The sequence below is a fragment of the Citrus clementina genome, unplaced genomic scaffold (assembly GCF_000493195.1).
Source record: "Citrus clementina cultivar Clemenules unplaced genomic scaffold, Citrus_clementina_v1.0 scaffold_4, whole genome shotgun sequence".
Classification (NCBI taxonomy): Eukaryota; Viridiplantae; Streptophyta; class Magnoliopsida; order Sapindales; family Rutaceae; genus Citrus; species Citrus x clementina.
In genome coordinates, this window is record NW_006262274.1 from 410534 (window position 1) to 426423 (window position 15890).

At 35.1% G+C, this 15890-nt stretch overlaps 1 protein-coding gene and 1 pseudogene across 1 annotated transcript; both read left to right on the forward strand.

The window, feature by feature from the left end:
* Positions 1-9728: 9728 nt before the first annotated feature.
* LOC112098892 lies at positions 9729-10410 on the forward strand (annotated as a pseudogene).
* A 593-nt stretch (positions 10411-11003) lies between these two features.
* On the forward strand, positions 11004-14187 carry LOC18044714 (BEL1-like homeodomain protein 9). The gene is made up of 4 exons (XM_024186436.1): positions 11004-11746; positions 12935-13287; positions 13379-13439; positions 13557-14187. Exons 1-4 carry the CDS (start codon positions 11189-11191, stop codon positions 14022-14024), a joined length of 1440 nt encoding a protein of 479 aa, XP_024042204.1. The 5' UTR covers positions 11004-11188; the 3' UTR covers positions 14025-14187.
* Positions 14188-15890: the final 1703 nt, after the last annotated feature.

The following is a 15890-nucleotide window of genomic DNA, read 5'->3' on the forward strand; positions in this document are numbered from 1 at the left end:
GCGACAAGATTGGCATGGAGATGACCGGCATCGCACGATCTTCCGATTGGTAGCAACCTTGGCCGGTGAAGTGGCCGGAAATGGAAATAGCATCCGGGTCGGGTTTGTGGGTTTGGCATGGGTATTTCGGTTCACAGAGGGGATATTGTGATATAAGTGCAATATATAATAAGAATTTGTAAATAATAAATAGTATAAGGTGCTAACTAAAATGTCCATGTGGATGTAATAGATATTACCTTAATATTTATGAATTAAAGTTTAAATAAAAACGAGTAAAAGGGGATTATATGAAAATTTACAATATTAAAGCCATAAAAGACAAAGGATGTGCCACGGTACCGTAGCCTGATCCCACTTGTGGACATACATCCACTTAACTTTCTGACGGTTTTGTTTTTGGCCTCTGATGAAAAAAAACAAAAAACTCGAAAATGGTAAACTAGCTGAGCTAGCATTGATACATTCTTTTTTCCCATCTAAGCCTGACAAAGTTACTTGGTTGATAAATTTGAATCAGCTCTTTTCTTCACAATTCTTGCCCCAACTGTGGCCCACCAATTTTTTGCTCCACATCAACTTAGCGGAGTACCTAAACACCAAGTACTTACCCAAGTGATGACCAAGAGGCAAGAGCAAATAAAATAATGGATTTACGTGGCTAGGCCCTCGCCAGCTACCATAAAGCAAAGTGCAAAGCATCGGCTGCCAACACTCATAAACACTTTCTTTGTTTTGTAGAATATTATTCTCATTGATTTTCATCTTTCTATAGTTTCTTGTTAGGTTGAGCTTGGAAAGATGGAGCAAGAAATGTAGAATAGTAACAGAGATGAATGATAAATGGGTTCATGATTCGTCTCTGGATCATAAAGGAATGGTTCCTATTAGAGCTTCAACGGGAGAATGGAAAGCCTTGCTCTTTAATCTTTATCATTGAAATATTTTTCATTTATATACTAATAAGATTTATCAAAAAAATATTCTCTTAGTTTTAACTTCTCCATAATTGAGGGTTTTGTTGGAATGCTTTTGAATTACTTCATCATTTTAAACTCAAACTCGCTCTCTTGGACTAATTTACTTCATTTTAATCACTTAAAGGGGTCACAAAGTAATTTTACCTAAATTGTTAAATTTCAATGAAGATCCTTAACCTTTTTAAATTTTGTTTTGACCTGTGGTGGCCAAGGGCTAAGGTCCCCAGCCCATATCCTAATTCCAGCCTTGTATATAATGTCACAATATGTACTTTAAAAATGAGTTTCACCAAAGAAATATAATCACTTGTGAATTTTAAATACTCTTAATAGTCTATTTGAATTTAAGATTGGGCAACTGTAATTTAAGAGTTATAATATTAAAGTATTTGATAAACACTAACTAATGTAATTTGAAAGTTAAGTTGATTTGATTTTACACTTGTATAATGAAAAATCTATTATATTTTTACTAATTTTTTCAAAAATATTATTTAAAAATTATATTTACTACATAATATTAATTTTTATCTCATAATTATAATTTTTTTCTACAATATTTGTGCTTTAAAAGATACAACATCTCAATACTAAATAGTACCTTAGCATCATACATTTTTTTTTCTTTTTAGGGAAAAGGACATAGAGACCCCCAATGTTTGAATAAGGGACACAGAAACCCCCAATATTTGAAAAATTAACACAAAACCCCCTAATGTTTAAAAAAAGACACTCAGACCCCCATTTGTTAACAGAAATTATAATTTTAAAGTGCAATTACCATTATACCCTTATAGCATATTAAAAAATAATTGTTCATTGTGCAATTTATTCCTATATTATTAATAAAATTACGAATATAACTTCATTATCCAATTTTTCCATTTAATTTTTGTCAAATTTTCTCTTCAACTAAATAAATTTAATCCATTGCTCAAGAATAAAAATAAATTAAATTGATTACTAATATAATAAAAATAACAATTCTCAATAACAATTCTCCATTTAAACTTATATAATCAACAAAATAAAAAAAAACTGGTTACAACAATAATTACAAAATCGTAATTGTACTAAATAACATATTCAATAAAGGGTAATGAAGTTATATTCGTAATTTTATTAATAATATCGGAATAAATTGGACAATGAACAATTATTTTTTAATATGCTATAAGGGTATAATGGTAATTGCATTTTAAAATTATAATTTCTGTTAACAAATGGGGGTCTGAGTGTCTTTTTTTAAACATTAGGGGATTTTGTGTCTCTTTTTCAAACGTTGGGGGTCTCTGTGTCCCTTATTCAAATATTGGGGGTCTCTATGTCATTTTCCCTTCTTTTTAAATGATATTGCAGCACACCCCTCTTTACCATTAAATTAAATGTATGCACTTAAACTCGTGAACTCTTGCTTCTACTATAAAAATTAAACCAATAATGATATTCCTCAAGGATAATTAATACTGTAGATTCAAACCTTTCTAATAGATTATCTAGAAAAATTGGTATTCATAAAACTATTGAACGGAAATAAAGTTAAAAAGACTAATCGATGCAAGCATGGAAATTAAATTAAATTTTATCAATTCTTAATTATAATTTATTTATCTACTAAGTTGAAATTAAATTTATCATTAAGAATTGATTTTTCTGATTATAGTTTTTTTTGTAAAACACACACAAACATATGGAACAAAGCCTTTTTCACCAATGGGGTTTGATACAATAGGCCAAAATACTCTTATGTGTATTTACAACTAATTTAATCTATAACTCATTGAGAGCAAAATAAGATTTTCAACTAAATAAATGCAAACCATTTTAAAATAAAAATCTTAAGAACAATTAAATAACATCTGACTTTCTGCATAAAATTAAAATTTAAGAATAAATTAATGGAACAAAAATAACACTAATATATATTTTCTATAGTATTTTTAAATATGTGCTTTTATGTCTTTATCGTGTGTATTCTTAAGTAAATGAAGGATTATGTGTTTTCTTTTGCTAGAATAACATAACTAATTGATTATTCACTTATTTATCTTCACTACATTAAAGTTAAGGACAAGTTAAAAGATTAAAAAAAAAATCTCTAGTATTTGTAAAATCTATATTTTTATATTTTATGCTAAATATATATTTTACATATTATTTAGTGTTATTATTGTTTATTCATTAAGTTGTCCTAAATTTTAAATTTATGCAGAAAGACAGAGCTTTTTAATTGTGCTTGAGAGTTTTATTTTAAAAATAGTTGGTAAATCCTTATTTAAAAATCATTTTTTACTCTTAATGAATTATTCAGTATACTAACCATAAATTAACAAAATGGTACTTTGGGCTATTTTTTAAAAAGCACCAATGAAATAAGTTATTATTTAAATAAATAATAAATTTTTTGTGCATGTAGAGCTCGATCACAGCAAAGAATAAAATCAATCTATTTGATTGCGACAGTATAACCTCGCGCTTTGATAAATTACAAGCAAGTTTGCGCTTGTGTGATGGTATCTTCAATTTAAATGTGATCATATATTTGATATTTAATTCAATCAAATAAATAAGTTTAAAATTACTAATATATCCCAACATAATGTGCCTCATGATTACCTCTTACAATATCAGTTTAGGAGAAAATGATATAAATATGTCATTTACATTTGGTGCAGCGATTGAATTCAGTAAGATGCTTAGCTTTTTTGCAATAGTAACAAATCTGATCACTTACCTGACAAAATCACTTCACCAAGATATTGCAACAGCAGCAAAGAATGTAAATTACTGGTCAGGAGTCACCACATTGATTCGTTTGATTGGATCATACTTAGCTGCACCTACCCAGGCCGCTTCACAATGGTCCTGTTTGCTTCCTCATTTATTTCATGGTAAGTTAATTTCTCAACGTTGCCTCCAAAATAACTCATAAACTTTAAAGAAGTATTGCATTCGTTCTGTTGAAAATAGGGAAATTTACAAAACAAGCCAAAAAAATAAGGTATTTTTCAACTTTAACCCCTCAAATTTTTTTCTTTCAACATTAGCCAAATTACCAAATTATGGACGAAATTATCCTCCTCATTCTCACGTTTCCCTCAAGCAAATTCCTTCCCCTCTCACCAAAATCTCATCACCGGAAGTTCTATAGATTGTCGGCGGCGGCGTAGATCGGCAGCGGAGGAAGTTGTTGGCAGCTGAAAGAAGCTAAATCATGTTGAAAATCTTCGGAGATCTCCAAAATTAAAGAAAAAAATTGAAAACCCTAGGTGAGTTGTTATTGCCGTTTTTCTTGTGGTTGTTGTTGCTGTTGTTGTTTGGGATGTTGTTGTTGTTGGTGGTGTTTTAATGGCGGTGGTGGGTGACATGCATGTGGGAAAGGGAAGAGAAGAGAAAGGGAAGGGGAAGCCAACTCGCTCGCGCGAGGGCATGGCGTCGCGCGCGACATGCGCCTGTCGCACTCGAGATGCGCGCGGCGTGCGCACCTCGCGCGCGCCAGATGGGCGTGCCGTGCGCATCTCGCGTGCGACATGCGCATGTCGCGCGCGCGAGGCGCGCATGCCGTGTGGATCTTGCGTAGACAGGCGCTGCGTCGCACGCGAGATGCGCACATTGCACCCATCTCGCGCGCGAGGCCGCGCCCTCTCGTGAGCGAGTTGCGCGTAGGCTCGCGCGACGAAAGCCAAGCGCGCTCAAGTTGTGCGTAGGCTCGCGCGACGGAAGCCAAGCGCGCGAGAGTTGCGCGCAGGCACGCAGCTCGCGCGCGCGCTTGGCTTCCCTCGCGCAAGCCTGTCGCACCAAGAGGCAGTGCGTAGTGTTTCCTTAATTTTTTTTTCTTTTGTTCATAATTTTTTAATGTGTGATACTTTTATCTTGTACCAGATAAATGAGCAAATCAAAATTAGCATTGCATAACCCACCCGGACCGATTAAAGAACTGGGAATGATGAAGATACCTTATGTTGATCACTTCCTTGGGCGTATCACGAGTATGTGCAAATTAGATGTCGTTGTTAATGCCATCCGGGAAAAATTAACAAGGCAACAGTTGAAACTGTTCAAAGACGATATATTTGGGCATTTCCTACAGTGTCGGAGCTATCCATTCAGTGGCGTAATTGTGCACAATATATTGCTTCGGCAAGTGTCACATGGCGATGGAAATGACAAAGATGAGTTATGGTTTCAAGTTGGCGACCATTTGATACGGCTATCGATTGAAGAGTGGTGCCTAGTAACGGGACTTTGCTATAGCGAAAAAGTATTCCTGACGAAGCATAAAACAAAGCATAGGTTACTTAATAAGTACTTTGGAGGCAGGAATTGCGATATAAATCTTGGCCAGTTCGAGGGAATATTTATGAACTTACACTTCAAGACTATGAATTACACTGATGCGCTAAAAATTGCCATGTTTTACTTTGCTGATAGAGTGCTACATGGAAGAAAGGATCATTGTCAAATCAATTTCAATTTGCTTAATGAGGTAGATGACATAAATCACTTTCGAAGTATTCCGTGGGGTCGTTTGTCATGGGAAACAATATGTAAAAGCATTAATAATGTATTGAACGGCAAAGCCAAAAAATTTAAGAAGGCAAGCGCAGAAAATCCATTGCATAGAATTGAGAAATACAACTTTTACGGCTTTACGTCGGCAGTGCATGTGAGTGAAGAAGTTTTTTTATAATTTAGTTTTGTTATAATAAATATTTAATGACACGTTTTTTTACTTCATATCTTTCCTTGTTGAAGGCATGGATTTTTGAAGCGATTGAAGGACTACCATTAGAGTGGGTGGAGAAAATTAGGAGGAAGGGTCCTCGGATCGTGCGATGGAAGCCCGTGGCTTCTTCAAATATTAACTTCGGCGAAGTGTATTAATACCTGAACGAGCGTCTCGTAAGTCATTTATATGTATGTCTGTATATAACTATTACATAATATATGGTTATACTAATTGGAAATTTGGTAATCTTTACGACAGGATGGCACCATTTTCCAAAACCTTAAACCGGATGCAAAGGAGAGAGCCACAAATTATTGGAAGAGTGTCGAGGATTACGTGTCATATTTGCCAAGTTGGGTCTGTAATGTGGGTATCATCTACAGTAATATCATACTAATGCTCATCCTCATCATTGATAAGAATATCGGAATGACCAGTGTCCCTATCATCAACTTCAGTATTGGAGTTCATGCCTTGCACATTATCAGCTTCTGTGTTGTTGGTGTTATAACCAGGAACATCATAACTGCGGAACTCATTATTCTGAAATGGAGAGTAATGTTGCCCTAACGATGTCCCTAATGGTAACACATTATCTTTAACATCCGCTAACGTAATGCCATTATCATCAATAGTGTCATTGTTTTCGTTGACTGGTGAGTAATGTTGTTGGAACGACATTTGTTGTGGTAACACCTCTTTCTCAATATCGGGAACAGACTCGTTTGCTCTAAACGAACTTTCACTTTCCACAAGTGGCTCAGGATTTTCGGCCGGAACTCGAGGATGTGTGGTGACAAATATAGGGATGCATCCATAATTGACCACATCAGAGGCCATGTGCAGCACAACATTAACCATTTCATTATTAAATATATCCATAGGTAGTGAACATGCACGATACATTGTGTTACTAGATCTCAAAGTTGTCTTCATCGACAAACTATATTCAATAGGATTTATCTGTAAAACTTCATACACCCTTGCCATAAATTGCTCAAACGTACAATCTTTCCGAACTAAAAATACTGTATTCTTCGCATTCACGTACTCCGTACGGCCATCTGCTAATGTCTCCCACCAACCGTCATAACATAATTGAAGTACAACGGAATCCATTAAACCTAAAAAAAAACAAAAGAGATAAGATTTCACGCTACAAAACCTAATAAAAATGAATATGCAGTACATTTATGTGGATGAAATGAAGTATACAATTTTGGATTTACTTCGTTTCATCGTAAGCTTCGAAACGATATATTATACGCCTAAAACGGACACATGTAGCCCAAGTTATTACTTTCGGAAAATAACTTAAATTTAGTGAGACAGGCAGTGGGACAAGTGCCTGTCTCACATAAAACCAGCAGATTTATGTGAGACAGGCGCCTGTCTCACTTGCCTGTCTCACATAAAACCAGTGGTAACAAGTGAGACAGACGCATGTCTCACACGCCTGTCCCACTTTCCCGTCGCACATATTTTGGTGAGACATGCAAGTGAGACAGGTGTCTGTCTCACATAAAACCAATAGATTTATGTGAGACATGTGTCTATCTCACTTGTTCTGGGCTTCTGTTTTACTCGATTTTTCAGGGGTTTCAATGATTGATTTTCATTTCTCAACTCAAACTAACTACTTTAACAAGTCACATTGTTTTGTTAATGAAAACTAACAACATTTGCAATAAAAACTCACTTCAATTTCGAACTCAAATGATAAAATCAATAGATTAAAAGTTTAGGTTATGGTAAGAGTATAAACTAACCTTAAAAAGCTCTCCAATTGATAATTATATCTTCAATTATGTAATGCTTGTTTGATGAAATTTGCTAATTTATTGAGAGTAATTGAGTTTGTTGAGTGATGAAGTTTGTTAAGTTGAAAAGAGAAAAGTGGTGGAAGTGCTGGAATTGAAAAGGGAAAGTGGCATGCCTTTGTAAATTTGATGAAAATGATGAGGGTAATGTAGTCCAAAAATAAGGTGTTTGGCTAGTTATGATAGAAAAAAGTTTGAGGGATTAAAGTTAAAAAATGCCTAATTTTTTTGGCTATTTTTATAAATTTCCCTTGAAAATACGGGGCTTAACCCTGTTGGCAATGTCTCAGTTAATCCCAAGTTTAAAGCCACGCAATATGGGGGTGTGTTTGGAAGTCGGGGGATAAAACCTTGCTTAGAGAGTCTTGGAAATGAGCAGTTTGATGATCATCATTCCGAAGAAAGGAAAAGAAAATGTCGTACTCAATTGGTGGAATTTTCCTCTTGTTTATGGCCTCTTGCTTTGTATAACGTACGGCTATTGTTCACGCGGAACATAAATGCGTTGGGGCATTGCTAGCCTTATTCTAAGCACAACCATGGCTGTGTCAATTGCAGCCTTTTACATTCGAAAGACTTGTTATCGATTTCGGGTACCAGAAGGGTGCCCTTTAACACCCTTGTTTCATGTTGCGGTTGTTGTCTTCATTTTAATTAACTATTAAACTGCACACAAAAAAAAAAAAAATTAAGAGCGTCCGTACTTTAAAATAATTATATATATAAATAATCTAATTATATATAATTTGATTGATTTCAAGTTTTCAATTGGTCATTCCCCATTTCAATGCACAAGACACTATAATAGAAGAAGATGAAAACATGTCAATTGAGACCAGTTATAGTCCACGGAGACTAGCAACAGTCACAAATGTTTAAGAGATGAAGCTTAGGGATGGCAATGGGGAGGGGAGGGGAGGGGAGGGGACCAATCTCCCCATACCCATCCCCGATATTTTGCATATGTCCCCGTCCCCTCCCCGTCCCCGTCAGAATTGCTTGAGAGAATCATCATCCCCTCCCCGAATAATAACAGGGGATCCCCGAATAACTAATAGTCTAATACATTTTTTTATTTTCGATTTTAAATTAATCATATTAAAATAAAAAATTCAGATAAAAATAAAGTTCAAAATATATCTTACATTAATATTGATCCATTACAAAGTCACATTCAAAATATAAATTATTAAAATAATTATCTTTATCAATGACTCAATCTTCATAATCCTACAATAAAAAGAAAAAAAATATTTTTATATCGGCAATAAAATAAATGAAATAAATGTAGATACTTAATTAATATTTTTAATAAAACTATTTACTTCCTGCTCATCCTGCTCCTCTGTTCTTCCTCGAGAAATGTGGCAAATTAAGAGATAGCCTCAGATTTCAAACCTAAAACAATGAAAATAATATAAGTAACGTAACTTATAAGTGCAAATATTAATAAATGTATAATATAATTACAATGTAAAATAAACTCATACTGCTATTGTAAGCTCGTAACCAACTTTGACAGCACATTAAGGCCTCCAATGTACTTGGATAAAGTTTGTTACCGTATGGGCTCACAACTCTACCACTGGTGCTAAAAGCTGATTCAGAAGCAACTGTTGTAATTGGAATTGCCAAAATATCTCTAGCAATTCGAGCTAATGTAGGATACCTATTAGCATTTGTCTTTCACCAACTCAAAATATTAAAATCTTCCATCCGGGGTATAACTTTCTCATCCAAATACGAATCTAATTCATCTGCAACAACTGCACAATCTCCATTGTTTCCATAATCATCAAAACCTGTCATCCATTTGGTTGCTTTCTTATAAGAATCCCCTGTAGATCTAGTAGAAGAACTACTACCAGTATAATCAAAGCAATAAACAGTTGGTGAAAACTTCAATTAATACTCTTCAACTAATTCCCGGCAAAGGGTGACCACTTTCCCAACATACAACTATTTTGATATTTATTATTTTTAACAATATTTATAATTTTGTTATTTCTTTATTAGTAATTTTAAAAATAAAAATAAAATAAAAAATTAAAATAGGGAAATGGGTAGGGGATGGGGATTCCACCTCATCCCCGTCCCATCCCCGAATAAAAAATTAGGTATAAAATTATCCCCGTACCCTCCCCGAATGGAGAAAATCCCCGAGAGTACCCGTCCCCGTAGGGATTTTTGCCATCCCTAATGAAGCTTGTTCTAAATACGATCCCTATATGGGTAACTTCATTGACATTTAGAATTAGTGTAGCACAAGCATCAACATCCTCTGTTAAACAAGGTGCCACAATGAACCGAAAAGTCGGCAACAATTTCAGAATTCCACCAGCCTCCATTTACTCTCTTGGAGCCGTAGCAAATCTAGTTTTAATTATCTTCTATGACAAAGTACTAGTTCCATATCTAAAGGAAAGTTAACCGGCAACGAAAGAGGGATTAAAATTCTTCAGAGGATAGGCATTGGCATGGGGTTTTCAGTTTTGGCAATGACTGTTGCGGCCTTTGTTGAAAGCAAGGGGCTAAAAATTGTTCCCAAGGAAATTATACATGGAGGGAAAAGAGGGCCACTTTCTATGATTGTATTTTGCCTGGTTCCCCAACATTTGATTCTAGGCTCAGGAGATGGATTCACTTTGGTTGGATTGCAAGAGTATTTTTATGCCCAAGTTCCTGCTTCAATGAGAAATTTGAGCTATTTAAACAGTTTCCTAATCATAATTGTGGATCTAATCGGAGGGAAGGGTGACAAAAACTTGGATTGGTAAGGATTTAAATGTGAGCCGTTTGCACAATTTTCTGTCCGTTGCTAGCAGCATTAAGTGGGTTGAATTTATTTGTCTATGTGTTGGTGGCAAGGAAATATACTTAGAAAATGTGCTAAGTGTTGTTGAAGCTGATTACAAAATTAAGAGTAGCGATGCGGTGGATGTGATGCCTTGAAATTTTGTCTGTATTTTTATTTGTGAATGATGAAATATATAAGTAGTTTTTTTTTTCATTTATTTGTTTAGATGAAGTTTAAAGTACATCCCTTGAGTCAAAAAAGATACGCGCGCGCACACACACTTAAATGAATATATATACACTTGAATCACGAGATTGATTTAAAACTGACTTTAATTCCAATATTATGACAATAGACATTGAGCTCTATAGCTTAATGATAAAGAACTCACTCACTTAATGACGGAATGATTTTGATGTTCCCAACCCTTTCGTGATTGTAAACTATCTAGTTATAATTAAAAAAAAAATCCTAGAGAAAATTACCATGACAGTCGGATGTTTGGAAGATTCAAAATATTAAACCCAAACTCAAGCTATAAGTTAATGTGCAATATAATGGGAAATTATCTTTCATGTTCAAGTTCTCTTGTATGTATCCGTAAGAAAGATGTATTTTAAAATATTTATAGTATTTCCACAACTTGTCAAATAACTAAATAACATTTTTAAAAAATCCAAGTGCAATGTGCTTATGCTGTATGCTAAGGCGGATGTGACTAGATTTGAGGTTGAAACACTCTCCCCTGCAAACATTTGTGTAGTAAACAAGATTGTGATTAAAATACCCTTCAAGTTCAACATCTCCTCTCACCCCCCACTCTCGCGCTCTGTCTCTGAAACTTAAGTCAAGAGCTTCATTCATGGCAGAAAATCTCAAACCCTACAATGCGCCACAACAAAACAGAAGAAACAAGCGTAGATTCACCACCACCACTCAAACCAACCAACAAGAACAACCACAACCCACATCACATATCTTCCAAACAAACTTAACATCGTTTCTTCAACTAAACCCACCAACAAAACCACCTCCTGCTTCTTCTTCTTCTTCGTCGTTACAGTCTCTTCACCAGACTAATTTTCACACACCCTTTGACCCATTTCCGCTAAACATGCATGCACAAGCGCAACACTATTATTCAGGCTTTGCAGATTCTTTGAAGCTGCAGAAAAGTGAAGTGAGAAGCTCAGTTCCTTGGGGTCCCTTTACCGGCTATGCTTCCATATTAAAACGTTCAAGGTTTCTAAAACCTGCTCAGCGGATTCTAGACGAGTTTTGTGGCACCCTTTATTTTGATTCATCAGGGTCTCAAGTTGATAGCTTTTGTGAAAATCCAGTTGTTAGAGATTTCATTGCTTTTAGTGACAGAATTGAACGTTCATGGAAGACTTCTAAGCTTGTTTTGATGTTGGAAGAGGTAAGTATTTGTAAACGTTCTCCTGATTTTTCTTTAAATTCTGTTTGGTCAATAAGAAAATGATGGGAAATTGACCCAAAATGTTTCTTTTCTTTTTATTCTTTTAATGATGACATGATATTGTATATTGAAACAGTCAATATTTTGTGTTTTAATAGACTAGGTCATTTATTAAAACCTTCATTCGTGTGTGTGTGTGTGTGTGTGTGTGTGTGTGTGTGTGTTAGTATTCCTTTTCAAAAAAAAAATAATAATTCTTTCAAAATGAATTGAAAATAAATGAAACTGATTTATTTTTCTTGTTTTAATGATGACATGATATTGTATATCAAAATAGTGAATACTTTATGTTTTTATAGACTAGGTCATTCACCAAAGCTTCACATGTGCGTGTGTGTGTGGATATAGAATTCAAGTAATAATTATTCTAAAAAAAAAAATAAAAAAATTCAATTAATTCTTTCAAAATGAATTGAAAATGAATGAAACCGATGATTTGATTGTTCTGTCAAAGACCAGTATCTTGGGATAAGATATCTGATTTTTTTTAGCAGGGAGCATGACCAAAAGGTGTCTTGTCTTATCATATTAAATCATTCTACTGTTCCTTTTTTGTTCTGTTTTATTTTATTTGTTTGTATTTATTATTTTTCTTTAATTTTCCTTACCCGCTTCACTGTTCACTCCTAGTAGCCTTGGTAGTTTGTGCTTCTGCCAGTACGTTTTTGAAAACTGCTTTTAGGTGTTGCCTAGAAATCAATTTAACTTGTTCCATTACAAAAATGCATATGTGCCCTCTTTCCTACAGAGTGAACCTCAGTTGATACTGGTCCAATGATTAGTTAATAAGGTAATATTTTTCATTATGTTGTATTAAGAAATGCTACTTTACCTAGAACATGGATGTCCAAAATGGCCGAAACTATGGAAGGACCAAATTAAAATGCTTCGTTTTTTTATTGCAAATCGATTTTAATAACTCTCTTAAAAAGTGAGGTGGAATTTTACTTTAATGTATGCTTTTGTTGCAAGTTAAACACTTGGCATTTCATTCTTTTTATAGTTTCAGGCATTGAGGCATCATATGTTTCGAGCAAACTTGCATGGCATGAGTTACAATTACTGGCCCTAAAGGTAATTCGGGCTCCATTGAGAATATCTGTGATCATTGCATTTGATTTCTATCAGGTATACTGGAAATACAAACTATATTGCCAACAAATGCAATCAGTAGTTGCATCATTTGAAACTGTTGCTGGCCTTGGACACGCTGCCCCTTACATATCTTTTGCATTCAAGGCCATATCTAAGCACTTTTGTTGCTTGAAGAATGCCATATTGGACCAAATTCATGTCTCAGGCAGCAAGACTGTTAGTGATAAAAATGCTAACAATGACACCACAGAACCAGGCTGCAGTAGCCACAAGCCAGTGCAAAAATTAGGCTTTCTTCGGCCTCCTCACTGGCGGTCTCAAAGGGCACTTCCAGATCATGCAGTAGCTGTGCTTAAAACGTGGCTCTACGAAAACTTTCTACACCCGTAAGATTTATCATTTTTATTTTTATTAGAATTTATTCAGTGCAGTACCCTAATACCTAGATGTTATATAATTGGTGTTTGTTCATTTCAGATATCCTACCGATTCAGACAAGCAAATATTGGCTAAACAGACAGGTCTATCAAAGAATCAGGTGAGCAAATGTTGATTCCTCAATTACCATTATTGTTCGCAGAGCCATAAATGAAAACTTTGTATTATATTGTTTTTCGTTATTCAATATGTATCACTGATGTCAATTTGTGGACAGGTTTCGAATTGGTTCATCAATGCAAGAGTAAGACTGTGGAAGCCGATGGTGGAAGAAGTACACATGCTTGAAATTGGGCAAACTCAAACCACAGCAGAAGCTACAAATTCCAACTTTGGCGTGCCATCTGATCACTTAAACACACTCTTCCCAGAGAAACTTTACCAGGCAACACAAATCCTACAAGCTGAACATGTCCCAACTAAACACTGCAGAAACAAACGTGCCCAGGCGCCCGAGCAGAATGAGGAGCAGAAGAATGCATGTTTGAGTAATTTGCCAAGTGATCAGCACATTGGTTTTAGCGGAAGCAGTGGCGTGACTTTAGCTTTGGCTCTCAACCAGAACGATGGAAATGATCTCTCAAGGCCCTTTCCTGTAAGCATACCTCGCCAATTCGACCTGGAAATGGCAGCTGAAGCAGATACGGAAATTGCTTGTGAACCACAAAATAAGCATCTTGGATAAGGATTTTAAAGAGCACCTAATGCCTTAAGTTTGTTGGCTGACAGTTTCCTTCAGTGTGCTAGTTTTGTTTAAGAAACAGGAATTTACCACATTTTATTGGAATTTTTGGTTAATGTAATTGAAAAATGTTCTTGTTATCGCTAGTACCCATTAATGACTTAGAACTGGCTATCTGTCTGTGCAATCTATTTTCAACTGAAGAAAAAAAAAACAAAAAAACTTAACAAACTTTCTGATGATTAATTTGTTTCTGGAATATATTGAACTATTGAATTGAAACCGATAACTTTTTCTTTTTACTTTGACAAGAAAGTGATGATCCTAGTTTGAAATTAGAATTCCATTGCTTATCTTAAAAGAAAGGAAGAAGCATCATGCCTTTGCTTGTGATTCAATAAAAGGGCAAATGTGTCAGGTTCATTATCTTTTAATTACATATTATTGAATGTTTTACTGATATTGCAATTAAAAATTTGTTAACCAACAACCGGCCTTGTGTAATTTAAGCTAAATATTTTTCTTTCATAAACGTCCGGCATGAGGAAAACTCTTTTATATATTTGTTGTGGGTGGTTATCACTTATCATTTATTTTCAAAAAAAGGGTAATTTTTAAAAATCTCCCCTGAGGTTCGAGACTGTTGCAAGAAGATGGCCAAAATCGTTTTATTTGTAAAAGACCCCCTACGTTTTTGTTCCGTTTGGTTGCCGTTTGGCTAGTTAGGGGCGTTATTGACATTTTGCAAAACACAGAGGAAGTCGTCCGACGGACTCGCTGCAATCGTTGACCATTTTCAAGTAGCGGATAAAAGTAATATCCGCATCTTCTTCCCTTTGTCTAGACCCCCAAACTCTCAATGGCTGGTGTTCTGAACTACACTAGTGAAAATGGTTGCTCCTGCTACCTCGACCAACTTCATGGGGATGAAGCCGCAGTTGCTTGTGGAAGCATAGAAGGCTACTGGCTCTGTTCAGTTCTACGAGACAGCGTTTGGTGCTGTGGAGATCAGCCGCAACATGGATTTGCCTGGTCTTGGATGATTGGTGCCTAGTGAAATCTTCCCTCTCGAAATAAGATCAGCGGCACAGAGTGTGAATGTTTCTGTCAACATGTTGTTCACATTCTTGGTTGCGCAAGTGTTCTTGAACATGCTGTGCCACCTCAAGTTTGGCTTGTTCCTTTTCTTCGCGTTCTTCGTGCTGGTGATGTCATTCTTCATCTACTTCTTCTTGCCGGAGACCAAGGGAATTCCGATTTGGTTTTTTTTTTCAACAATGAGTTGCGAATTACAACTAAATTTCAAAGAAGTGCCAAGAACATAAGAGCAGTTTTCAACTATATTCATTATAATGGGATTCCTCTAGAGTGCAAGGAAGATTGTTTAAATTCAACCATAATGAATAGAAAACACAAATTTATTAAAACTTCAACAATAAGACATCAAAATCAACAAAAAAACTGACAGCCAATTTCAGCAACTTCTCTTTGTACCATGTTATCTAACATGAATACAAGAATGAACTACAGTCATGATTCCCGAGTAGAATTTCTACACAATAATAGATTTCTTTTTTTCCGAGAATATTAATAATTAATCCTAGCGAGCTCTGTATTATTTTCGAACTCGGCCAGATGCCCTCAGTTTCATTTTTAAGTTTTTCCTTTTTTAAATATGACTCGTTAGTTTGCATAATTAATTCAAAGGAAAGAATGAATGTTCGATTAAACTATGAACAAGTTTTGCACAGAATAATAGTATAACTCTAACTATGACCGTGAAGTGTGAAAAATCAAATAATCTTTACTGCTACTTTTGCAACCACAATAAATATGAAATCGTCATTCATTAATGGAATTTTATTTACG

Coding starts and splice junctions, on each gene's coding strand:
- LOC18044714 (XM_024186436.1), top strand. CDS start 11,189: ATGGCAGAAAATCTCAAACCCTACAATGCGCCACAACAAAACAGAAGA. Junction 11,747..12,934: donor TTGTTTTGATGTTGGAAGAG/GTAAGTATTTGT, acceptor GATTTCTATCAG/GTATACTGGAAATACAAACT. Junction 13,288..13,378: donor TACGAAAACTTTCTACACCC/GTAAGATTTATC, acceptor TGTTCATTTCAG/ATATCCTACCGATTCAGACA.